The sequence below is a fragment of the Saccharomyces kudriavzevii genome (genome assembly GCF_947243775.1).
Source record: "Saccharomyces kudriavzevii IFO 1802 strain IFO1802 genome assembly, chromosome: 8".
In the NCBI taxonomy this organism is placed as follows: domain Eukaryota; kingdom Fungi; phylum Ascomycota; class Saccharomycetes; order Saccharomycetales; family Saccharomycetaceae; genus Saccharomyces; species Saccharomyces kudriavzevii.
This window is the reverse complement of record NC_079279.1, coordinates 99269-122493: the sequence shown is the minus strand read 5'-3', so window position 1 is coordinate 122493 and position 23225 is coordinate 99269. Positions and strand designations below refer to the sequence as shown.

The following is a 23225-nucleotide window of genomic DNA, read 5'->3' as shown; positions in this document are numbered from 1 at the left end:
ATCATCAAATTGATAAAATGAAAAGCAAGTTTTGATTCTTCTTTTCCTGGAAAGTAATTTTAAAGTAAACTAAGATAGCAAGAATAGTAATTTCTCATTTTTATATAAATACGTATTTTTCTTTTGTGCTGAAAGTATATACTGATGGGCCTTTCTTTTACTTCTCTCAAAGAGAGCACAAATTTAAAATCCGAGACTCTCAGCAGCCCTGATAATTTGGTTTTGTAAACTCTTCTGTGATTCTGGTGAAGTGCCTGCAACTAATAAGAAACGAGATAGCCTTTCAGAATCATGATCCCAAAATACGTCAAAGATGAATTCAGAAATGCTGCGCAGGTTTTCTCCCTTATTTAAACCGGAAATATTTATGCGTTTTAAATTTCTGTTTACGATTTCCTTCAGGGATTCCAATATTTCCTCATTTTCTTGTCTGGACTCTCTGACAGATTGCAACTTTTCATCATTAAGATTTGTAATCAGGTCAAACGTTGGATGAGGTTTCATTGGTGTCGCTACAAGAGAGTTCATGTTTGTACATGAGCTTGAATACGACGGAAATGGGGAAATCAATTGTTGAAACTGTGACGGTAGACTCGTTTGATAAGCTGGTAGCTGTCTTGTGTGATTGAAACGCATCATAGGATTAATGTTAATTATGCTATCACTATTATTATCACTATAGTCTACCTCATTCAGCATATTACCATGATTTCTTGTCCATGATGCTTCAACCAAGCTACTTCCAATTAACCTCCTATCCAAAAAAATAAATAGTTTCTCAGCATCTTTACGGGAAGCGCATTCAACATATCCGGAGAATGTCCAATTTGATGAATTGTAATTTGTGATTTTAATTTCACAAAATCTAATTCCTTCTTGTACGCATAGTTGGGAAATAAATTCCTTATTACAATTGAAACTCAAGCTTTTCAAATAAACTTTTGTTTTCTTGTTCCTCCCAATCTTAGTAGGTTCATCTTTAGCAGGACCCACCCAGATTGTCTGGCCTTTGAAAATTGTTTCTTTCAGATCAATTTGTGCCTTTTTCGAACTTTCTTCGTTTTTATATGTAACGAATGCGTTGAGCGGCTTATGTGATTGCTTTTGAGAAATAAACACAGATTTGATAGGGCCACTGGCGCTGAAAAAATCTAGTACTTCCTCTTGTGTTGCTTTTGGTGGTAAATTTTTGACTAGTACTGTTTTTAAATGAGTACTATCTGGAAAGTTTTTATCAGCCGACAGTTCATCTTCGATGACTACATCGGAGCCAATCATTTTTTTTCTTTTCGTGAATTCAGGTCTACTCCTTACTTCTTTGTCAAAATGTATCCCACATATAACTTTGCTTCCAAAAAACTCCTGATTGTTATATTTTTTAATTACATTTCTTGCGGAAATATCATTATCGAAATAAACAAACCCAATGTTCTTCCTTTTCTCTAAGAGACATGATAGTACATTTCCATACTCGATCATTATTAGATAAAATGATCTTGTGGTCAGTTGGGGATTATCCAGTGGTAAGTTCGAAAAAAATACATTTGTACCGATGTTTTTCCTAAATAATGTGTTTTTCATAGATGGCATGATTTTGACCTCTTGACCAAAAAAAATTCTATAATTAAACTCCTTTTTAGCAGCTTCTGCATCCTTTTTATTTCCAAAGTTCAAGTACCCATAACCTAACGATTTTTTGGTAAGAAAATCACGGCATATCTTAGCGGATTCAAAAGATTGATATTTTTTGAATGTTTTTCTAAGCATTTCCTCGGTGACAGTTGATTTCAGCTTCCCTATAAAAAGTGAGCTCATCCTTGAATTTTTTGTACTTTTCTTCTCTACGCCTTCCTTTACACACATCTTTTCTGAAACCCCTTCATGCCTTTTTTTTTTCTGAACTGAATTACTGCAATCATCAATTATGGAATCATCTTGGTCCCTGACTTCAAATTCTTTCACTTTCGTATCTTCATTTTTATTACCAGTTTCTTGTGTACGTACCAGGGTTTCAGTAGATATAATTTTGAAGCTTTTTTGTTTTACATCTCTTTCTTTTGAACTAGTTTTAGGAATTGATCTCAAGTTTTGTTTAGTATTTAAAGAGATGTTGTTCAACACATTAGCTTGAGAACCAGACATTCTTTCTTTGATAAATTATGTTGTACTTTCGTTTCTACTGGTTTTGGATTTCACTTGGTGAGAGTAATGTATTAAATGCCATAAAAATAAAACTCAATAAAAAAGATGCCATCGCCGCCATGTAACGAATTTGTGACACAAGTTTTCGGGTTTTCGCAAAAAAAGGTCCTACCCGGATTCGAACCGGGGTTGTCCGGATCAAAACCGAAAGTGATAACCACTACACTATAGGACCAGGACTTCTTGGTAAATCTGTCTATTTTGACAGGCTAATGATAAAGAATTTGGGTATGCTTACCAAAATTCGGTTTTCGGACTAATTTGGAACTGCTCCATTTGAGACGTTCTTTAGTCAAACTCTAAGCTGTTGATTTAGTTGATATTCTGTGTACGCCGTAATTTTATTTGAATATTCACTGGATTCTCTATATTATTTATATTTAATTACAATTTTTGAGCTTTTCCCCCCTCCCCCCTTCCGCTTCCTACTTCTTCAAAAAAACACTACGAATAATTCTACCAAGAAGCAAACTTTTCCGAGCAATCCGGATAACCAATGACATACATCTATACGCCTGGTGCTTGAAGGTATTAAAACTACTAGCCAGTAAAATCTTATTGACCATTAAAATCTTGTGACATTTGTTGGGATTCCATTTTTGATAAGGTTAATAATATTATGTATATGGGATATACTAGAAGTTCTCCTCATGGATTTAGGAATCCACGAAAGGGAATCAACACTTTTACATAATCTTATTCTTATTTCTTTCTTTATTTTATACGTCTTTATTCATTGATCCTATTGCATTATCAATCCTTGCACTTCAGCTTCCACTAAATTCGATGACTGTTCTGAATCTTATTTCACTGGTCTGATAATTTTTGTCATCTTCTTAACACCGTATATGATAATCTTCTAGTTACGTGATTGAATGTATTAATCAGCTGTACTAGTAATTGATGGATAGTCGATTATTGTTCCAACAGTTCAAGTATTCATACGTTCGAGGTAGTACATCTAAACGATCTTGTCGTTTGCTTAAAGTATTTTTCATTATTGGGTGTTTCAGAATGCGTCTGATTTTAGATGCGTTTCATAAAAGTTCCGTTGTTGGTTGATTATGACGTTCTGTCGTCGCGTTGAGGTAGGTCTCCTTGAGATGCAATTCTCTCATCATAAGAAGGCAACTTGGCCGAGTGGTTAAGGCGAAAGATTAGAAATCTTTTGGGCTCTGCCCGCGCAGGTTCAAATCCTGCAGTTGTCGTTATTTTTTTATATGAACGAATGCCAAAAAGGCCACTCCTAACGACGTACATTTTTAATATAATAAACTAACATTTTAAAAAAAGATAACCTAGCTTTTAATCAAGAGGGGATTTACTATCATGATAGGTTGCATTTTGTCCACTAGATTCATAATCAGAACAATCAACATCCAGGGAGTCTGCAAGTCTCTTTTTGCTTGGTTTCGTTGCTATTCTAGGTGTCTCTTGGCCAACAAAATCTCCGTTGTTAGAAATTGAGACCGGATAGATTGGCAAAAATTCGTAATTTCGTTCTCCATCTAGGTTATTGGTTTGTTGTGGCAGATTTGCCTTGTTGAACAATGGTGAATCATATACATTAACATTCGGATAAAGCAATTCCGGCTGTTGAATTGGAACTGCATAGTTCAAGCTCGGATTATAACACGGCGTCAGAAATACGGGGTTCCCTGTAAAATTTTGATACGGATTGAAATTGTACATTGGAGAAGGAGCAATATAATAGGGAACTGGAAACATAGGGGGCTCTCTTTCTACGTTTACTAGAGAGGATTGGGAAAAAACCGGCGTTGAAGTGGATTTTGGAGGTTGCTCGATGTCCTCAAATTTCAATGAATCATCGAAGGAAGGGGGATCTATTGCTTGCCTCTCATCTTTCAAGGTATGACTGGATTTATTTTCTAGATATCGCGCGTCTAGAGTCCTTGAGCTCTTTTGAGAATCATTAACAAAATTTAGGCCTTTGCGTGGACTTTCCAACCTTAAATCAACATGTTTCGAATTAAATATGTTTTTTGAATCTGCTTTTCTCGTCTTCTCAATTTCCTTCCTCTTATTATCTTTACCAGTTTTAGAAGTAAGTGGAGAAATCCTCAGGTTTGTAGTTTTCTCCTGAAGTGGTTTTTGAACTTTCCTTTTAGAAATTACCGGGGATCCTAAGTCAAGCGGCCTAAAGCGCTTTCTGGGAGCCATAGTTATTTTCAGAATAGCTTTGTATGTTTGCTGTCTTCTAATGGTATCAAGGCTCTCTTTATATATTTTGCTACAGGTATTCTTCTGATCGGCGGCTATTCTTCATTTTATCGATATTCGAACGGCTTCCGTGCAAAGGTACTAACTACGTAAGAGAAGAAGATGAAAGGAAGGCAAATAGAGAAGTTAGAGCATAAAATAAGATAAAATAAGAAAACTATTTCTTTTATTCTGTACGTTTGAAACTTGGAAATAGAATATGGTAAATAATGATTTTAAAATTTACACAAACAACGCTACGATAATGAAATATACACTAAAGAGGCTGCTTCGCTGAGAAATATGATATCTTTAGTGTACGCCAAATTAACTTCTGTTCCTCGCGTTCACCAGGAAATGTACACTTCTTCAAAATTACCGAGTAGCATCCAGTTAAAATGTAGTTTTCATGTGTTATCTAGGTCCAATCGTCACTTTCTTGCGTCAATTCGCTTCTCGAAGGTGAAAAAAAAAAGCAGAATTTGAAAGGTTCTAAACCTTTTTAATCAGCTAAAAATACATAGTTATTAATATAAAAAAAAAGAGAATACGTACGCACAAAACTCCATATATAGCTACTTTGACAATGCCTATCAACATTCGCAGAGCGACAATCAATGATATTATATGTATGCAGAATGCCAATCTTCACAATCTGCCCGAAAATTATATGATGAAATACTATATGTATCATATTCTTTCTTGGCCAGAAGCATCGTTTGTTGCTACGACCACTACTTTAGACTGTGAAAACGAAGAGAAAGAGGATGAGAGCGATAAACTGGAATTGACGCTGGATGAGACTGATGATAGCAGAACGATCAAATTGGATCCAACATACTTAGCTCCGGGTGAAAAATTAGTGGGCTACGTTCTTGTGAAGATGAATGACGACCCAGATCAACAAAATGAGGCACCTAACGGTCATATCACGTCTTTAAGTGTTATGAGAACCTATAGAAGGATGGGAATTGCTGAAAACTTGATGAGGCAAGCACTATTTGCATTGAGAGAAGTACACCAAGCGGAATATGTATCCTTACACGTGAGACAATCCAACAGGGCTGCTCTGCACCTATATAGAGATACATTGGCCTTTGAAGTGTTGAGCATTGAGAAAAGCTACTACCAAGATGGTGAAGATGCGTACGCCATGAAAAAAGTTCTGAAATTAGAAGAGTTACAGATAAGTAATTACGCTCATCGCGGTTCAAAAGAAAATGAGGAAAAGCTAGAAGACGATTTAGAAAGTGACTTGCTAGAAGATATCATTAAACAAGGCGTGAACGATATAATTGTATAATCGGATCAATCTATATAAGATATACTACGTTTTCATCCAGATTTCTTTATACGTTCTGGTCTCTCTTTAGACACTACACTGAGTGCCGAAGTGTTAGTTCATTCGATTGCGCGAGCACAAATAATGAAGGACCTAAAAAGAGCATCGTGTGGAATATTCAATGGATAAGATATTCCTGACTCCATCTATATATCTTGTATGAAAAAAAAATTCTCACAACTAGGCCCCGCTATATCAGGATACTACAGAAACGCATAAAGGCAGTAACGCCTGCTCTAATCTTTCTCATAAACCACTTTATCGACCTTCACTTCTCCATCAACGTAAAGATAGATGTACAACGTACAAGTGGTTCCTTGAATATCCAAGAGACAAAAACTTGGCGAATTAGACCCATTGACATCCAAATCTGATACATTAACTTCGTCTTCTTTAAATTGGCCTTTAGAATTTACTTCGCTCTTCTCATCTGTACCTTCTTTAGTTATGTCAGCCTCGGATAGCTCCTTATCTGTTGGTTCTCCCTTGGCAGAATCATCTTCATGCTTGAATTCATTCTCGTCAGTTTTTTTCTCAACCTCTGACGTGACAGCTTCATCACTATCCTCGACATCAAATACGATTGGCCAGTCCGTGTTGAAAGCTCCGGTACAACTGCCAGGATTAACAAAAAATTTCCCTTCCAAGGTATAAGCTTCAACGTTATGGGTACCACCCCACAACAAAACGTCCACGTCTAGCTGGCGCGCAAGTGCTAACAAAGATAAGGGGTCGTTCTTGGGTACCACGGTATAACCGCTGCAACAACCGATTTTCAAAGCACCTTGTCTTATTATACTATTCATAGGAATATCTTCCAGCGGTCTAGAGTTTTCAGACGCTTTATCCTTTTTCGTGCTTGGTAAATGGCCATTGTCAAACTCTCCTCTTACGATTGTTATATTACTAGATATTTGATTAAGAAACTTCAAAAAGTCATGGGACTTGGTGCTATTTCCTAGTAAAGCTACCTGAGATATTTTATCAGGAACACTTAGCAGTTTTTTGAATTTTAGAGGTAAATCCTACATTAAGGTGAATTCATTTCAGATTTGTTAGTAGAAATGTTGGAGAGGAATGGGCCTAACGGATCTTTATAAATTTTACTTCAATTCGGAAAGAGAGAGAAAGTTAACAACAACAACATACAGTCGCCCTATCAGGAATGTGTGCATCACTCAATGCCAACAGCAACATGATTTATCGAATACTTTTTGATCTCTTCACCGTCACACCACGGAGATGATTTGTAGTGAAAGGTGAAATATCCTTGTATTTTTACGATCTTCATTTCGCTACACGGGATTGTAGTGCTGTCAATTTTTGTAAAAATTCTAAGGAACAGCAGTCCAGAGAGGCGGCCAGCTCGCTCAAATCAGGTTTCCCTTAGTTTTAAATATATACATGAAGCACTTATGAATAGCGATATAACCTGTGATATGCCTCGATGAATATTTCATCTGGCACAACATCACTTCTGTACGACTACCAGATCACATATTTACAAGATCGATTGTTTTTACGTATTAAATATATCGCTGGCCATTCATGAACTCCCTCAAGCATTCAGGGATATATATCTTACCATTGCTGGGATCATAAAAGTTTTCTACCAGCGCTAACATCACCCTTGGCACGGCCATTGCCGTCCCATTTAGTGTGTGCACGTACTCTAGCTTTCCTGTGTTATCATTCTGGTACTTTGTATTTAATCTTCTACTCTGAAAATCGGTGCAATTGGAGGCACTACTTATTTCACCAAATTTACCTCTTCCTGGCATCCAAGCTTCAATGTCATATTTCTTGAAAGCAGGATTACCAAGATCATTTGAAGGCATATTTAGTACTTTGGCCGATAGTCCTAATTCTTCAACTATTGAAATTTGAAGCTGCTTTATCTGCTCAAGAATCTCTGCACTATTTTTGGGCTTGCTCCAACAAAATAATTCTACTTTGGTAAACTCATGAACACGATAAAGACCCTTTGTATCCTTACCCCTGGCACCCGCTTCAGCTCTGTAACACCTGCTTATTCCCACTAGTTTCTTAACACCCTCAGCAGAGTTTAAATCTAGGACTTTGTTTGCGCCTAAACCTGCCATGGATATTTCTGCAGTAGCAACCAATCCTAAGTTGGTGTCTTGCAGCGTATAAATTTGCTTTTCATTATTCATGTCTCTTGGATTAAACCCGCATGCATCTATCAACTCTCTTTTCGTAATGCTTGGTGGCACACAGCTCGCAAATCCGTTTTCGTTTGCCCTTTTCAAAGCATATGACACCAAGGCTTGTTCGAGACGTGCACCGTCATTCAGTAGATAGTACCATGACATTCCTGCAATATTGGAGGCACTCTGCAAATCCAGCATTTTCTTTTTGAGCATTATATCCACGTGTGCCCGGGCTTCTGAAATCTCATATACTTTTAAGGGATTCACCCATTGCTCAATGTGCGGTGTCTTTGACGGAACCGTAGGATCCAAAAGATTTGGGAGTGATTTGCAAGTCTCTGAGATCTTACTTTTCAGCTCCAAAAGCTGGTTATCTTGATCCTGATATTGCTCTTTAAGAGCCTTCAAAGCGGCCGAGTATTCTGTAATTTTTGTTCTATCCTTTTTAATTTGTGCTTCAATCGATTTCCTTTGTATTTGAATATCTGCAATGGCTTTATTAATTTTTTTCGCATGTTGGTATCGCTCAGCCAGCCGTTGCAAACCTAGTATGATATTATCAGCTTCTATCAGCTCTCTGTTTTGAATGGAGATTTGATACTGAGGTATCATCTCTATTATTTTTTTCACATCAAACTGAGGTTTCTTCAAGAAGGATGTGCGACTCGAGATTGAAAAAAAACGCCTTACAATCATACCTTCTAGATATTGTCTTACTGGGTTTCTAATACAAAACGTTCATAAGCTTCCGGGTGTGATGTTTTTATTAATCACCATGCTTATCTTATATCGCGCTATGTCACAGTTGTGCCGCTAGTTTTGGGTACAAACAAAAATCTTTTGAAGAGGAAAACCCCATTTGCGTATACTTAGATGTAGATATATTTTATTAATGTTTAATCATTGTTTACATACATATTAAAATATACGTACGTTGATATTACTAATAATTTTTTATTTTTGGTTGACCATAATGCAATTCTCTTAAAATCTCAACTTAGAGAAGAACCATTGGTTCTTACCAGCTTGGTGTCTTTCTTCGAAAGCTTTCTTGACGACCTTCTTAGCTTCTTCACGTTGAGAAGGTTGTTCGAAAGTTTCAGTAGAAACAACGGATTTGAAAGCTTCGACATCTAAAGTGTATCTGGTTGGCAATAAATGGTTGTAGTTGACGACCTTGATGAAAGGCTTAATCTTAGTTCTCTTAGCAACCTTCTTGGCACCGTGCTTCTTGGTGACCTTTAATGGGTATCTTTCAATACCGGCAACTAAAGCGTGACCAAATGGATGGGACTTGGAACCTTCATCATGTGGTTTGACGATAACTACCTTCTTACCGGCGTAACGACCACGGACAACGACAGCTATAATAAAAAGAAAAAAGAAAATAAATAGTTAGTATTGTGAAACTTTCATGAATGTTCGCTGAATCCTCCTTCAGTTCTTCGGTACAAAAAGAAGATATCATACCTCCGATGATATTCCGATGGGCCATGACGATGACAGTAGTAGATCAGAGTTATTGCTAGCTTGCAAGCCAGTGTCTATGGTCTTAGTGATATATCGTGGATTTTTCGCCATGTAATTGGTGGTGATTTATGCTTCTTGATCCTCTTTTCTTTGCCTATCACCGCTTTCAGTATTCTTTTGATTACACTGCCTCTTTTAGTAAATATCAATCCCTTGTCATCACTCTTTAATATTCATTATTTTTCTTCCAATCGCTCCATCAATACATCCACCACTCAAATCCAAATTTTCTACCGCCATAATCTAATCTTGCCATTCTCTTTCAACTCCATTCTTACACGAAGACACAATTTCGGAATTCAACCTCAAATTGGACATCAATTTTCAATAATTAGGATTCCTGATACAATAACTGTATGGTTTTTCGTTGACTCCAAAAACTCTTTAAATGATACGTACCAACTTTACCAGCTTTCAAGAACTTAGCCATTTTTTTCTTTGGTTATGCTTTTGTTTTGACACGTTAAGAATTATCAAAAAACTCTGCAAATTAAATATATCTCTAATTTTACCTTCAAGTTTTGCCAGTATGTTTTGCATGAAAGAGTACTTCCCTATTGAAAAGAATTTCAGGAAACCTTCTTTCGGGCAAGTCCTGTAGCGACAGCGTAGGCGGAGCTCTGCTGGAAGGCTTAGGCTCCAGACGGCCTCTCCGTAATTAGGCGCTGGGCCGATCTCTCCCATCGGCCTGAAATGAAGTTTCCTTTGCAATCTTTGGCTTGCACCGTTCAAGACGCTGCCTGGGAATGGTGTTGCTCCCAACGGACGCGAATCTTCTTAAAAAAAAAAAGAGGCTGGTGAAACTGGAAAATGTTGTGGTGCATAATGTACGGATGTTATAATGTCTTTCGGAGCGGTCTTCCTTACTCCGGTGAAGAATATTTACAGAAACGTAGAATATGAGTCCGACTTCGTCCGATTCCCCTTAGCTGGGATTGTGCAGGCCAATTCATACATTCATATAACTTTCCTGCTTTCGTATGTCTATCCCCTACGTGCAGGTGCATTGCGTATGAAGGAAAAAACTCGGCATATAGAGGCGACACTATATCTAGAATCTGGCGTACATTCTAAAGAAAAGTTTATTTTGCTCAGTTTTTACTGTTTCTATAACAAGTCGACCACCAATACAAATCACTCTTCAAGAGATTTTGTGCTTCTTCAAGTCTGCTGCTGAGAATTTATAACGTTTCACTAAAAAAGCAAAAGAAAAGTGTTTCCAAATGGATGAAGATTTTCTGCACCCACCGTTTCAGACGTATCCTTCAAAGAATACTGAAGGGAAAAAACATATTGTCATTGTAGGTGGCGGTATCATTGGTTGCTGTACTGCATACTACTTGACGCAGCACCCAAGTTTCAGCCCTTCCACCCACCACATTACCATCATCGAATCAAGACGTATTGCTGGAGGGGCCTCCGGCAAGGCTGGTGGCTTGCTTGCATCTTGGGCTTTCCCGCATCAGATTGTGCCTTTGAGTTTCCAGCTTCATCAGGAGTTAAGCGATCAGTATGATGGAGAGAACAACTGGGATTATAGAAGATTAACGACTGTATCCTTAGAGGCCGATGTGCGGGAAGAGGTCATTAAAAACTACGAGAGGCTGAGCAAAAAGGCATATAATCTCAATGTCCCCCCTCCAAAGAAAAAACCGGGCTATATGTCGAATAAGTTCAATGTGGGGGACTCGAATTCGTCTTTGAGCTCCTCGGCCTCCTCCTTGAAGAACGAATCCACCGGCAACGAAGAGGAAGGGTCCGAAGTCCATGTTTCTAGCTCGGTACCTAGCTTACATTCTTTAACAAATGAACGCATGAAAAGTCACACAAACAGCGTTTCGGAACTTGATTCGGTAAGCCCTGCCGAGCAGCTCCGGGATAGCAATATTCATAATCCCTTGCCAACGGACTTGAATTGGATAAGAAGAGAACTAGTGAATGACTGGTCATCGCTAGGCGGTACTGACACTACAGCGCAACTTCATCCCTATAAATTCACCCATTTCATTTTGTCAAAGGCAATGGAAACTGGTGCCGTTGACCTGTTGCTCGGAAAAGTAGTGGGAGTAAAGTGTGACGAAATGGATTGTGTTCACTCCCTCAAGTACCTCCCCTCTGTCGTCAAGAATCGCAGGAATAGCAGGAGCCAAACAGATAGCTCAGACATCAAACTGGGCACCATCTTCAACGATGAGAACGCAAAGCCCATTGAAATCAACGACATCCAGCAAATTGTTTTGAGTATGGGACCCTGGTCCTCGAAAATTCTCAAAGATTGTCCAATCTCTGGATTGAGGGCACACTCCATCACTATCAAACCAAGCGAAAAGACGGTGTCACCTTATGCCATACTTGCCGAATTGAAAGTCAATGAGCGTGAGTTTTTCTCCCCTGAGATGTATGCAAGAAAGGATGAAGTTTATGTCTGCGGCGAAGGCGACACTTTAGTGAACATACCTGAGAGTTCAGACGACGTCGAGGTGGTTTCAGAGAAATGCGATGAGCTGTATCATTACGTGTCCAAACTATCACCAGCCTTATCAAAGGGCCATCTTCTAAGGAAACAAGCATGCTTTTTGCCAGTGTTAAACGTTCCTACAAGTTCGGGTCCCCTAATTGGTGAGACCAATGTCAAAGATCTCTATATTGCAAGTGGTCACTCTTGCTGGGGCATCAACAATGCGCCAGCTACTGGCAAATTAATGGCCGAAATCTTGCTCGATGGCGAGGCGACCTCTGCGGAAATCTCAAGTTTGGATCCAAAGCTATATTTCGACGCTACTATACTTTCTTAATGAATGCAAGAATAACAAAGTCATAAAGATGTGTGCAAATCTGTATATATAGGAGCTTATTTATTTATTATTTTTTTTATCACTCATGGGCCCGATTTAATGTGCATATATCTAACAAAAACGTACTTCCTTTTTTTTCTTTTCTCCCTTCTCTTCTCAGCGCCTGTGTTGGCCATGTGACGAGTTGAGTGAGTGTAGTGTTTGATTCAACACCAAGATGATTACTAATTGTATCAGCTTCGCTGGCGCGACCTTATATGCCTGAGCCAATAACACAGGCCGAACCCATCAATCGCAAGAAAGAAAAAAAAAAAGTAGGGATGTGCCGAAAAATTTCCGTGGTCGGAGTAGACAGAAACCCCTGATGGGAGAAATTACAACGGATATATAAGACAGTCTCATTCCTAAAACGCACATCGCTCGCTGCCTTTGACGAAATAATAAAGCCGACAAGCATATTACCCTCAATAAAAATATCGCAATGTTTGCCAAGAAAGCCGCTGCCAGTTTAGCCAAGAAGGGAGGTCTATCGTTGCTTTCCACAGCAGCAAGGAGAACCAAAGTCACTCTACCGGACTTGAAGTGGGACTTTGGCGCCTTGGAACCCTATATTTCCGGTCAAATCAACGAATTGCATTACACAAAGCACCATCAAACTTACGTGAACGGGTTCAACACCGCTGTTGACCAATTCCACGAGCTTTCAAATCTTTTGGACAGGGACCCAAGTCCAGCAAACGCAAGAAAAATGATTGCTATCCAACAGAACATCAAGTTCCACGGCGGCGGTTTCACAAACCATTGTCTGTTCTGGGAGAACCTGGCTCCAGAGTCGCAAGGCGGCGGTGAGCCTCCCACGGGCGCCTTAGCAAAGGCAATTGACGAGCAGTTTGGCAGTCTGGACGATTTGATCAAGTTGACCAACACCAAACTGGCGGGCGTGCAGGGTTCCGGGTGGGCCTTCATCGTCAAGAACCTCTCCAATGGAGGTAAGCTGGACGTTGTCCAAACCTACAACCAGGACACCGTCACCGGGCCCTTGATTCCGCTAGTTGCCATCGACGCCTGGGAACACGCCTACTACCTACAATACCAAAACAAGAAGGCCGACTACTTCAAAGCTATCTGGAACGTCGTCAACTGGAAAGAAGCCTCCAGAAGATTCGACGCTAACAAGATTTAAAAGATGGAAAAAAAAAGCCAATCCAATCCATTCGCTGCTCCGTCTTATTTAAATTTTCTTAAAATCACACACATTCTTATTTAAAAAAACCATTTTTACTACTAAAAAGACATATACATGCATCCATCATACGGGGGGGAAAGACAATACGACCCCTCTTCTTTCATCTTCTTTCATCTTCTTTCATTTTCTTGAACGTTCCTGCGTCTGTATACCACACAATCGCGAGGTTGGCTCCCCACCAAGCAGAGAACCGACGCAAATGTTTACTGCCCTTATTGTTCCGTCCGATAATTGTAAACGACTGCTTACTCAGTGAAATCTCCCAAAACGGCAACTGGCTCACACCGTGCAACGTTATGATCGCCAACTACCCCGTACGAACGAACAAACCGCAACAATGAGCGGTTGCCCGGCGCCGCCTTCGGGAATTACCGGGAACCAGTAAAGAACGAAATTTCCGGCGCGCTGCTCCTGTACGAAAACGAGGCGAGTCTTTATTCCCGACTAAGCCGTACGATCGTGGTAATGTCACACGGACTGGATGCTAAACGAGCCGGCAACAAGCAATGCGCGCGCGAGATTTGCCCGCCTGGTCCACCTTAAAGGCCGATAATCCGCGAAAAACGAGGCAAACGAAGTGCTGGCTCTAAACGAGGCGAAACGAAACTAGCGTTTCGAGGTAATCGCTTTTCCGATGACAATAGTCTCTTGCAGAACACAATGAGTGTGGTAAGTATCTTGCAGGAGACATCGATTTTATGCCTGAAGTTTTTTTTGCTTGGTATGAACACATCCTATTGTCCATCTCCACGAGTTAACGAGGTTTACGTATCTGCAATCCATTCGAAAAGCCTCTAAAAATTGCCTTCCATGTGTATGCATTATATAAGATACCGTATTTTCCCTTAGTTTTCTTGTTCGGTCTTCAATCTCTTTCAGTTGTTCTTTTTTTTCTTCTTTCTTTTTCTCTTTTCTTTATTGGTAAATAACTTATAAAAGCTGATAAGCAACAACGTGTTCAGTGTGTCCATTCTCAAAGGGAAGCAGTAAATTTTATCGTATTATCAATTAGTAGTTTCCATTTTATTTTTCGTTCATAATCGCAGGCTCGAACTGAAACAAACAAAACACAACAAAATAAAAAATGTCTGCATCCAAGTCAATCGTTGGAGAGGCATTGGAATACGTAAGCATTGGTTTAAGCTATTTTCTGGCTCTGCCATTGGCTCAAAGAATCTCTTTGATCATAATAGCTCCATTCATTTACAATATCGTATGGCAATTGCTATATTCTTTGAGGAAAGACCGTCCACCTCTAGTATTCTACTGGATCCCATGGGTCGGTAGTGCTATTCCATATGGTACAAAGCCATACGGCTTCTTCGAACAATGTCAAAAAAAATACGGTGATATTTTTTCATTCGTTCTATTAGGCAGAGTCATGACTGTGTATTTGGGTCCAAAGGGTCACGAGTTTGTCTTCAATGCCAAGTTGGCTGACGTCTCCACAGAGGCTGCTTACTCCCATTTGACTACTCCAGTTTTCGGTAAAGGTGTTATCTATGATTGTCCAAACTCCAGATTGATGGAACAGAAGAAATTTGTCAAAGGTGCTCTGTCCAAGGAGGCCTTCAAGAGTTACGTCCCATTGATTGCTGAAGAGGTCTACAAGTATTTCAGAGACTCCAAGAATTTCCGTTTGAACGAGAGATCTACAGGTACTATTGACGTCATGGTTACCCAACCAGAAATGACCATCTTCACTGCTTCAAGATCTTTGTTAGGTAAGGAAATGAGAGAAAAATTGAACACCGATTTCGCGTACCTGTACAGTGACTTGGACAAGGGTTTCACACCAATCAACTTCGTTTTCCCCAACTTACCACTGGAACACTACAGAAAGAGAGATCACGCTCAAAAAACTATCTCCGGTACTTACATGTCTCTAATCAAGGAAAGAAGAAAGAATAACGACATCCAAGACAGAGACTTGATCGACTCTTTGATGAAGAACTCTACTTACAAGGACGGTGTCAAGATGACTGATCAAGAAATTGCCAACCTGTTGATTGGTGTCTTAATGGGTGGTCAACACACTTCCGCTGCCACTTCTGCCTGGATTTTGCTACATTTGGCTGAAAGACCAGATGTTCAACAGGAATTGTACGACGAACAAATGCGTGTTTTGGACGGCGGTAAGAAAGAACTGACTTATGATTTACTCGAAGAAATGCCACTATTGAACCAAACAATCAAGGAAACTTTGAGAATGCACCATCCATTGCACTCTTTGTTCCGTAAAGTTATGAAAGATATGCACGTTCCAAACACTTCCTATGTCATTCCAGCGGGCTACCACGTTTTGGTTTCCCCAGGCTACACTCATTTAAGAGACGAATATTTCCCACAAGCCCATCAATTCAACATTCACCGTTGGAACAACGATGCTGCCTCTTCTTACTCTGTCGGTGAAGAAATTGATTACGGTTTCGGTGCCATTTCTAAGGGTGTCAGCTCTCCATACTTACCTTTCGGTGGTGGTAGACATAGATGTATCGGTGAACATTTTGCTTACTGTCAATTAGGTGTCTTGATGTCTATCTTTGTTAGAACTTTGAAATGGCATTTCCCAGAAGGTAAGAGTGTCCCTCCTCCTGATTTCGCATCTATGGTTACTCTTCCAACGGGTCCAGCCAAGGTTATCTGGGAAAAGAGAAATCCAGAACAAAAGATCTAAGTATTGTAACAAAAAAAAATGAAGATTTACATTCACATGGGTCTCACCACAGGACCCCACCCATCTCCAATAATTTATTCTATTAACCAGTAAGTTTGACACGACATTGAGGTTCTTTCTTCTGTCATAGTTAAATTTGAATGGCCATTCTGCATTATGAGCGGGTATGGTTTCACTTTTTTATTTATGAGTATTTATACCAAGAAATTATATATAGATTACATTTCTAAACAACATCAATATAAGATTTATTTATGCAACACTGGTTAAGTTCGTTCTCAGGGTGATTTTAGAAAAAAAAGGAAAAATAAAATAAATAATAGTAATAATAATAATATGTAAAAATATCCCAAACCGCCGTAAAAAATAAAAAAATGACCTTAAAATTCTATCCCGTTTGCTCTTTTGTAAATAGCTAAATAATCTTGAGTTTCTCTCAAGTGGTTTTCACCCAGTAGCTCAAAGTCCATTTGCTTCTGTAATATCTCATTGATGGAAATCATATTGCCTTTCTTCAGCTGACCAGCTGAGTCTCCCCCTGTCTTGTCTGGTTCGAACAATGATTGCTCCGAATCTAATGGATATGTTTTGTTCGTTTCTGCAGTTGTGACTGGGTCGCCTGAAAGGGGAGATAGCGCCGACGAGGCGGGGGATAACGCCGGAGAGTCCATATGTAGCGTGTATTTTGATGACTGATACTCCTGAGCTACAGGTGATGCACTCTGAGGTGACAGGACTGGAGGAGATATAATCGGCCTCTCTTTGAAATTTTGTGTGCCTGCTGATTCACGTGATCGTGTAGCTTGCAGAGATTCAGAGTCCTGTTTGTGTCCGAACCACTGAGTGTCCATTCTAATTTCGCTTCTTCCAGTCTCTGTCGGCAGGGAACTGTCATCGTGGAGCTCTTTGGCGTTGCCGTTTAGTAATCCTCTTGGTTCGAGAACACTTTCCTCTGAAGAAATAAACCTCGTCTGACCATCTGAGGTCTTTATCATTTTCATCTTAGACGTCTTCTTCTTCTCTCGTATTCTCTCTGAATAGCCTTCTGGCAACCCTTTGCAACTTCCAGCCTCAATGTGATTTTCCACCCAGCTCTCACTAGTGCTAAAGTGTTCTCCACATTGAGCACACGCTCCAGATGACTTATTTCGGTCTTGGGGCTTGACACCTTCGGGATAATTGAAATGCCTGGATTTCAAATGTGTTTTGTATGTATCCCTTCTGCTGAACCCGCCTGAAGTGTGGCAGCGCAGTTCCTGCGAAATGCTATCATCAAAAAATGGACAGTGATACGCCTTCCTTTTCGCATGCTTTTTTATGTGCCGTGTTAAATATCCCCTAATTCGGAACCTAGCATCACAGTAGTGGCAGACGTATGGTAAGGTTTCCGATGATTCATCGGCGGTGCCTTGGGGAACTTCATCAGAAAGCGGAGACTCATCAACACTTTTCTTCGATGCTGGAGTAATTACGCTGCTTATAGGGGTAATGGGAAGAAAATTGGAGGGGAAAAGGGCTTTGTACTGTTCATTGTTGATATAGGACTCATCAAGCAAGGGGGAGCTTAGTAAGTCGTTTTGTAACTTTGCTGGCTCATCGCTAGAGGAATCCTGCGAAATCGTTTTGTTCAAGTTCAACCGTGTACTTACTGTGCCATTTTCATCTATGCCAATAGAAAAAGGTGTTTGTAGGTTATCCAAATTCAAGGCGCACGGAACAACTGAAGATTTTGACGTCACACTTAGCTGGTTGTTGTTCTCTCTGGGAAATAACAGGCTGATGTCAACCGGATTGTTATCTTCTGTAGAAGTACAGTCTTTCTCCGCATGCCCTTCCGCGGTGGCTTCTAGCTTCTCGGAAGGAGTATTTTTTGGCGATTTGTCATCTTCTAAATAAGGCACAACCACATGCTGTACAGCCGCTTTAAGATAATCGTATATTCTTGTAAATACACTGTCCCGTGTTGAGGATAATGATAGGATAGGCATAACGGCAGTCTCTTTTTTTACTTCCCCAACTTTTTTGATCTTTTGCCTTTCTCTCTTCGTCAGATGATTAAACTGTATTTTTCAATTTGTTAATCATCCTCTTCTTCGCCTTCTGCCCGTATTGGAAAGTGGGTGAAAAAAATGATAAAAAATCTAAAAAAAGCCTTTGTTCGTTCAAATTGACAATTACAGTGCGGGTAATGAAGTTAAAACCTAAAATGGCATTTCAAATAGCGCATTTCCGATGACCATATAATGTTTCCGTGAGCACACGATTGAAGTCGTTGCGACTATCTAGTATAGATTACGAATTTTTTCACGGCTAAAGAGTGAAGAGTTATTCGATAAGTTGTTAGTTTCTTTAAGTTTATAGCTTTTAAACCCTTGAATATATGTTAGTTGCCAGTAATGGTGCTGTCGTCGTTACTTGACCGGTGCCGTTGTCTTATGTTTGCTGTGAGCCTAAAGAGGTGCATGTTCCAATCGAGATTTTGCCATCTCAAGTTTTGATTGCTGTTCTTGATGAGCTGCATGTAGTTGGCGTTAGCCGCCTTCGCACAGAAATCTTTAGTAATGCTGGCATGAATCATCGTGTATCTGTATCCATGCCTTCGAAGTACATACTTTATCACACTTGAAGGATCATTTTCGTATTTTCGTTGGGTACATGTCGGTTCTATCAGTAATTGGTTGATGAAACTAACCGCCAACCTTTTTTAACCTAATATCCCCATCACTAAAAAAACCAAGGTTGCGTGTCTGCGTGCGGATTGATTTGTTTATTTTAGAAGACAGTAGCAGCTACTTCTTTCTCCACATTAACTACAGTTGTTTTGTCTTCTTGTCATCTTTCCTCTCCTCCAGTTGCTGTTGTTTTGCCTTATCTTCATCAACATGCTTCTTATTAATTTGCCGCCCATGGCGCATTTTATTGAAATTCCATTTCTTTTTTTTTGAGGGTAATACGAGGTCTACAGTGTTCATGATTAATAATGTTTATACGCCAATACTTAATGAGTTTAAGGACTATTATGCCAATGTAGCACTTCTAAGATAAGTGTGAATCTTGCGTACTGTAACAATAATCAATTATCGGCTTGATTACTAGAAAACAGATTAAGATCACTATTGTTGTTGCTAAAGTATTATTATCATCAGGGTTTTGAATATCGCGTAAAGTGAAACCAATGCTAGATTCAACTGTCATCAAATTAACTGAAGCTGATGTTCAAGTACCGGTAAGATAATAGGATCAATGAATAATAACCTATGTAACAAAGATAAGAATATTCTCAATATTCTGCAGAATTGTTGATTGCTCTTAGTGAATTTCTATTTCCTCGCGAAAGCCTCCAGTATCTGCTTTATACCTGATGTTATTACCTTTATTTAGAACCGAATTCGAACAATTATCATAGGATTCGCACTCGTCTCATGTACATTTAAGCAAGCTAGCATTTGGCTTAATGTTCTTATGCTGATGTGTTTCATGTTGTGTCTGTTTTGGGTGTGTTTCTTGATGTTGGAACAATAATCGACTATCCATCAATTACTAGTACAGCTGATTGATAAATTTAATCATTTATGTAACTGGAAGATTATCATATACGGTGTTAAGAAGATGACAAAAATTATCAGACCAGTGAAATAAGATTCAGAACAGTCATTGAATTTAGTGGAAGCTGAAGTGCAAGGATTGATAATGCAATAGGCTCGATGAATAACGACGTATAAAATGAAGGAAGAAAAAAGAATGAAAAAATGTCGATTTCCTTTCGTGGATTCCTAAATCCATGAGGAGAACTTCGAGTATATTCTATATACATAATATTATCAACCTTATCAAAAATGGAATCCCAACAAATGTCACAAGATTTTACTGGCCAATGCTTGATTCGACGTTTATGGTGATTGTAATTTAGTGCTAGTGAGGTGTGGGGTGATGTGACACATAACCTGTCACGTAGCAAACGTGCTAGTCAAACGTTAAAGGCCCTAATCAATTACTGTCGTTCTCCATCTTATGTAATTTGGCTAACTATGGTCCTACATCCTTTGTCAGTCTGTGTATAAGTCGGTCTATCTCACCTGCTTGATAAGGCGGTTCATTATTTACTTCGGCACTACTCTGCCTCAACTATGTTTGACCATTAATATTTTAGGTCTTGTGGAGCTTCATGCACTTCAAATCACAATAAAGTAGCTTCTATGGCCAAGTTGGTAAGGCGCCACACTAGTAATGTGGAGATCATCGGTTCAAATCCGATTGGAAGCATTTTTTGCATCCAAATCATAAACTCGTACTTAATGATTCCCCTCCGAAGGTATCGGATTTTCTTTTTTTTTTTGGTTTTTTTCAGCTAGAGCTGAAAATGAACACCCAAGAGTAACCAACCACCTCTCTGTGGTACAAGTGTTCTCCTTATCCCCCCTCCTCTCACACAATAAGAGGTATACAAGCAAGCAGTAGGAAACTAGCACATCTCAAAATAACATGTCTTTCCTAGGATTTGGCGGTGGTCAACCTCAATTATCATCTCAGCAAAAGATTCAAGCTGCAGAGGCTGAATTGGATTTAGTTACTGATATGTTCAATAAGTTGGTCAATAACTGCTATATGAAGTGTATCAACACTTCTTACTCTGAAGGCGAATTGAATAAGAATGAATCTTCGTGCTTAGATAGGTGTGTGGCCAAATATTTTGAAACTAATGTTCAAGTTGGCGAAAATATGCAAAAAATGGGCCAATCATTTAACACAGCAGGTAAGTTTTAGAAATGTGCATTAGAGCAGTAGTAATAAGATAAGAAGAAAAGAAATCTATAAACTGCTTTATTAGACTCAAAATTATAATTAATATTATTGATTCATATCCTGTATATATAAGTAACATACTCTTTTCATTGCTTTTTCTTTCCTTTCCTCTTTGATGGCATCTATATTTCATGAAATCAAGATCATTAACTGAAATTATGGACGAAACTGTTACTGGAAAACCAAGACAAAAAACGATTAACCCTTATTCCATGCGGGCAGCGCTAACTCTGGTTTCAATTTGAAACGCCTTCGTTTTTTACTCACCGACAATCTTTTACCTCATCATGTCAAAAAACACATCAATTTCAGGTTCCTGCGCTTATTTCTGTGGGCTAGAAGGGAAAAAAAGGATTAAATGAAGAGGCAGGAAAATTTTTGTTACAAGTTGTTTTCTCAAAAGGGAAATATTAAAAAGTAATGTAAAATAAAGAGAATAATAAAAGTGTACCGATCTGGGTTGCGTTTTATATTATTTCATCTTCTTTTCTTCTCTTTCTAGCATCTTTGATCATCTTTCAGGCCAAAACTTGAAAATAATAGCTTATACCCATAATTGCCATATATACCATTCCACCAATCATCCAAGTAGCATAAGACAACATTTTCAAGCAAGGATGGGTTGTACAGTGAGCACACAAACACTGGATGACGAAAGTGATCCATTTTTACAGAATAAAAGAGCTAACGATGTTATCGAACAATCGTTGCAACTAGAGAAACAAAGGGACAAAAATGAAATTAAACTGTTACTATTGGGTGCTGGTGAATCAGGAAAATCAACGGTTCTGAAACAGTTGAGATTGTTGCATCAAGGCGGCTTTTCTCACCAAGAAAGACTACAGTACGCCCAAGTGATATGGGCAGATGCCATACAATCAATGAAAATCCTGATTATTCAGGCCAGAAAACTAGGCATCCAACTTGACTGCGATGATCCCATTAAGAACAAAGAGTTGTTTGCATGTAAGAGGATACTGCTAAAAGCTAAAGCTCTCGATTACATCAACGCCAGCGTTGCCGGTGGTTCTGAGTTTTTGAATGATTATGTTCTAAAATATTCGGAAAGGTATGAAACTAAAAGGCGTGTTCAAAGTACTGGACGAGCAAAAGCTGCCTTCGATGAAAACAAAAATATTCCCATTAAGAAAGGTGGCACTGAAAACAATGCTGATACAGTGCCACATAATGAGGAGGACGATAAAAATAGTACTAGTAGGCTCAATCTAGAGGACATTTGCAAGGATTTGAACCAAGAGGGCGATGACCGGATGTTTGTTAGGAAAACATCAAAGGAAAATCAAGTGCCAAGTAGACAAAATTTTATCCACGAAGACATTGCTGAGGCCATAAAGCAACTTTGGAATAACGATAAAGGTATTAAACAGTGTTTTGCGCGTTCCAATGAGTTTCAGTTGGAGGGGTCGGCGGCATACTATTTTGACAATATCGAAAAATTCGCTAGTCCGAATTATGTTTGCACAGATGAGGACATCTTAAAGGGCCGTATAAAGACCACGGGTATCACAGAAACAGAATTCAACATCGGTTCTTCCAAATTCAAGGTTCTTGATGCTGGTGGACAGCGTTCTGAACGCAAAAAATGGATTCACTGCTTCGAGGGAATTACTGCAGTTTTATTTGTCCTAGCGATGAGCGAATATGACCAGATGCTGTTTGAAGATGAAAGAGTCAACAGAATGCATGAATCAATAATGTTATTTGACACCTTATTGAATTCTAAGTGGTTTAAAGACACACCATTTATTTTATTTTTGAATAAGATTGATCTATTCGATGAAAAAGTAAAAAGCATGCCAATAAGGAAACACTTCCCTGATTATCAAGGCCGTGTTGGCGATGCGGAAGCGGGTATGAGATACTTCGAAAAGATATTTTTAAACTTGAACAAGACAAATAAGCCGATTTATGTAAAACGCACATGCGCCACCGACACTCAAACTATGAAATTCGTACTAAGCGCAGTCACTGATCTAATCATCCAGCAGAACCTAAAGAAAAGCGGTATAATATGAAGGAAGTGTATCGTTAAACGCTTAGATATATAAACCCCGTTTAAAAGGAATAAGTAACAATATAATAAAATACAACTATCCTCTCGTTCAAGCCCTGTAATTAAACGTCAAGTAAAAAAGGCTTTTTTGTTCAACAGTTCTTGATGTCGTTAAATCGTTCCGAGTTTTCGATTAGAAAATAAGGGTAATAAAATCGCATGAGA

General features: G+C 39.0%; 12 protein-coding genes and 3 non-coding genes across 15 annotated transcripts; 8 read left to right on the top strand and 7 right to left on the bottom strand.

The window, feature by feature from the left end:
• Positions 1-183: 183 nt before the first annotated feature.
• On the bottom strand, positions 184-2142 carry MIP6 (Mip6p; the record flags this gene model as incomplete). The annotated part of the gene is made up of 1 exon (XM_056228389.1): positions 184-2142. The coding sequence occupies one exon, from the start codon at positions 2140-2142 to the stop codon at positions 184-186; it is 1959 nt and encodes a 652-aa protein (XP_056088115.1).
• Positions 2143-2305: 163 nt separating this feature from the next.
• On the bottom strand, positions 2306-2377 carry Skdi_8.trna5Q. The gene has a single exon. It is a non-coding gene; the product is annotated as a tRNA-Gln (tRNA).
• A 951-nt stretch (positions 2378-3328) lies between these two features.
• Skdi_8.trna4S lies at positions 3329-3410 on the top strand. Its single transcript has one exon. It is a non-coding gene; the product is annotated as a tRNA-Ser (tRNA).
• Positions 3411-3507: 97 nt separating this feature from the next.
• On the bottom strand, positions 3508-4383 carry SPO13 (Spo13p; the record flags this gene model as incomplete). Its single annotated transcript, XM_056228388.1, has 1 exon — positions 3508-4383. The coding sequence occupies one exon, from the start codon at positions 4381-4383 to the stop codon at positions 3508-3510; it is 876 nt and encodes a 291-aa protein (XP_056088114.1).
• Positions 4384-5008: 625 nt separating this feature from the next.
• On the top strand, positions 5009-5725 carry ARD1 (peptide alpha-N-acetyltransferase complex A subunit ARD1; the record flags this gene model as incomplete). Its single annotated transcript, XM_056228387.1, has 1 exon — positions 5009-5725. One exon carries the CDS (start codon positions 5009-5011, stop codon positions 5723-5725), a length of 717 nt encoding a protein of 238 aa, XP_056088113.1.
• Positions 5726-6000: 275 nt separating this feature from the next.
• VPS29 (retromer subunit VPS29) lies at positions 6001-6570 on the bottom strand (the record flags this gene model as incomplete). The annotated part of the gene is made up of 1 exon (XM_056228386.1): positions 6001-6570. The coding sequence occupies one exon, from the start codon at positions 6568-6570 to the stop codon at positions 6001-6003; it is 570 nt and encodes a 189-aa protein (XP_056088112.1).
• A 720-nt stretch (positions 6571-7290) lies between these two features.
• Positions 7291-8631, bottom strand: DIA4 (putative serine--tRNA ligase DIA4; the record flags this gene model as incomplete). Its single annotated transcript, XM_056228385.1, has 1 exon — positions 7291-8631. The coding sequence occupies one exon, from the start codon at positions 8629-8631 to the stop codon at positions 7291-7293; it is 1341 nt and encodes a 446-aa protein (XP_056088111.1).
• A 288-nt stretch (positions 8632-8919) lies between these two features.
• Positions 8920-9895, bottom strand: RPL27A (60S ribosomal protein eL27; the record flags this gene model as incomplete). Its single annotated transcript, XM_056228384.1, has 2 exons — positions 8920-9299; positions 9865-9895. 2 exons carry the CDS (start codon positions 9893-9895, stop codon positions 8920-8922), a joined length of 411 nt encoding a protein of 136 aa, XP_056088110.1.
• A 793-nt stretch (positions 9896-10688) lies between these two features.
• On the top strand, positions 10689-12260 carry TDA3 (Tda3p; the record flags this gene model as incomplete). Its single annotated transcript, XM_056228383.1, has 1 exon — positions 10689-12260. One exon carries the CDS (start codon positions 10689-10691, stop codon positions 12258-12260), a length of 1572 nt encoding a protein of 523 aa, XP_056088109.1.
• A 481-nt stretch (positions 12261-12741) lies between these two features.
• SOD2 (superoxide dismutase SOD2) lies at positions 12742-13443 on the top strand (the record flags this gene model as incomplete). Its single annotated transcript, XM_056228380.1, has 1 exon — positions 12742-13443. One exon carries the CDS (start codon positions 12742-12744, stop codon positions 13441-13443), a length of 702 nt encoding a protein of 233 aa, XP_056088108.1.
• A 1147-nt stretch (positions 13444-14590) lies between these two features.
• ERG11 (sterol 14-demethylase) lies at positions 14591-16183 on the top strand (the record flags this gene model as incomplete). Its single annotated transcript, XM_056228379.1, has 1 exon — positions 14591-16183. The coding sequence occupies one exon, from the start codon at positions 14591-14593 to the stop codon at positions 16181-16183; it is 1593 nt and encodes a 530-aa protein (XP_056088107.1).
• Positions 16184-16563: 380 nt separating this feature from the next.
• STP2 (Stp2p) lies at positions 16564-18171 on the bottom strand (the record flags this gene model as incomplete). The annotated part of the gene is made up of 1 exon (XM_056228378.1): positions 16564-18171. The coding sequence occupies one exon, from the start codon at positions 18169-18171 to the stop codon at positions 16564-16566; it is 1608 nt and encodes a 535-aa protein (XP_056088106.1).
• A 2202-nt stretch (positions 18172-20373) lies between these two features.
• Positions 20374-20446, top strand: Skdi_8.trna3T. The gene has a single exon. It is a non-coding gene; the product is annotated as a tRNA-Thr (tRNA).
• A 219-nt stretch (positions 20447-20665) lies between these two features.
• On the top strand, positions 20666-20947 carry TIM10 (protein transporter TIM10; the record flags this gene model as incomplete). The annotated part of the gene is made up of 1 exon (XM_056228377.1): positions 20666-20947. One exon carries the CDS (start codon positions 20666-20668, stop codon positions 20945-20947), a length of 282 nt encoding a protein of 93 aa, XP_056088105.1.
• A 656-nt stretch (positions 20948-21603) lies between these two features.
• Positions 21604-23022, top strand: GPA1 (guanine nucleotide-binding protein subunit alpha; the record flags this gene model as incomplete). Its single annotated transcript, XM_056228376.1, has 1 exon — positions 21604-23022. One exon carries the CDS (start codon positions 21604-21606, stop codon positions 23020-23022), a length of 1419 nt encoding a protein of 472 aa, XP_056088104.1.
• Between the last annotated feature and the right edge of the window lie 203 nt (positions 23023-23225).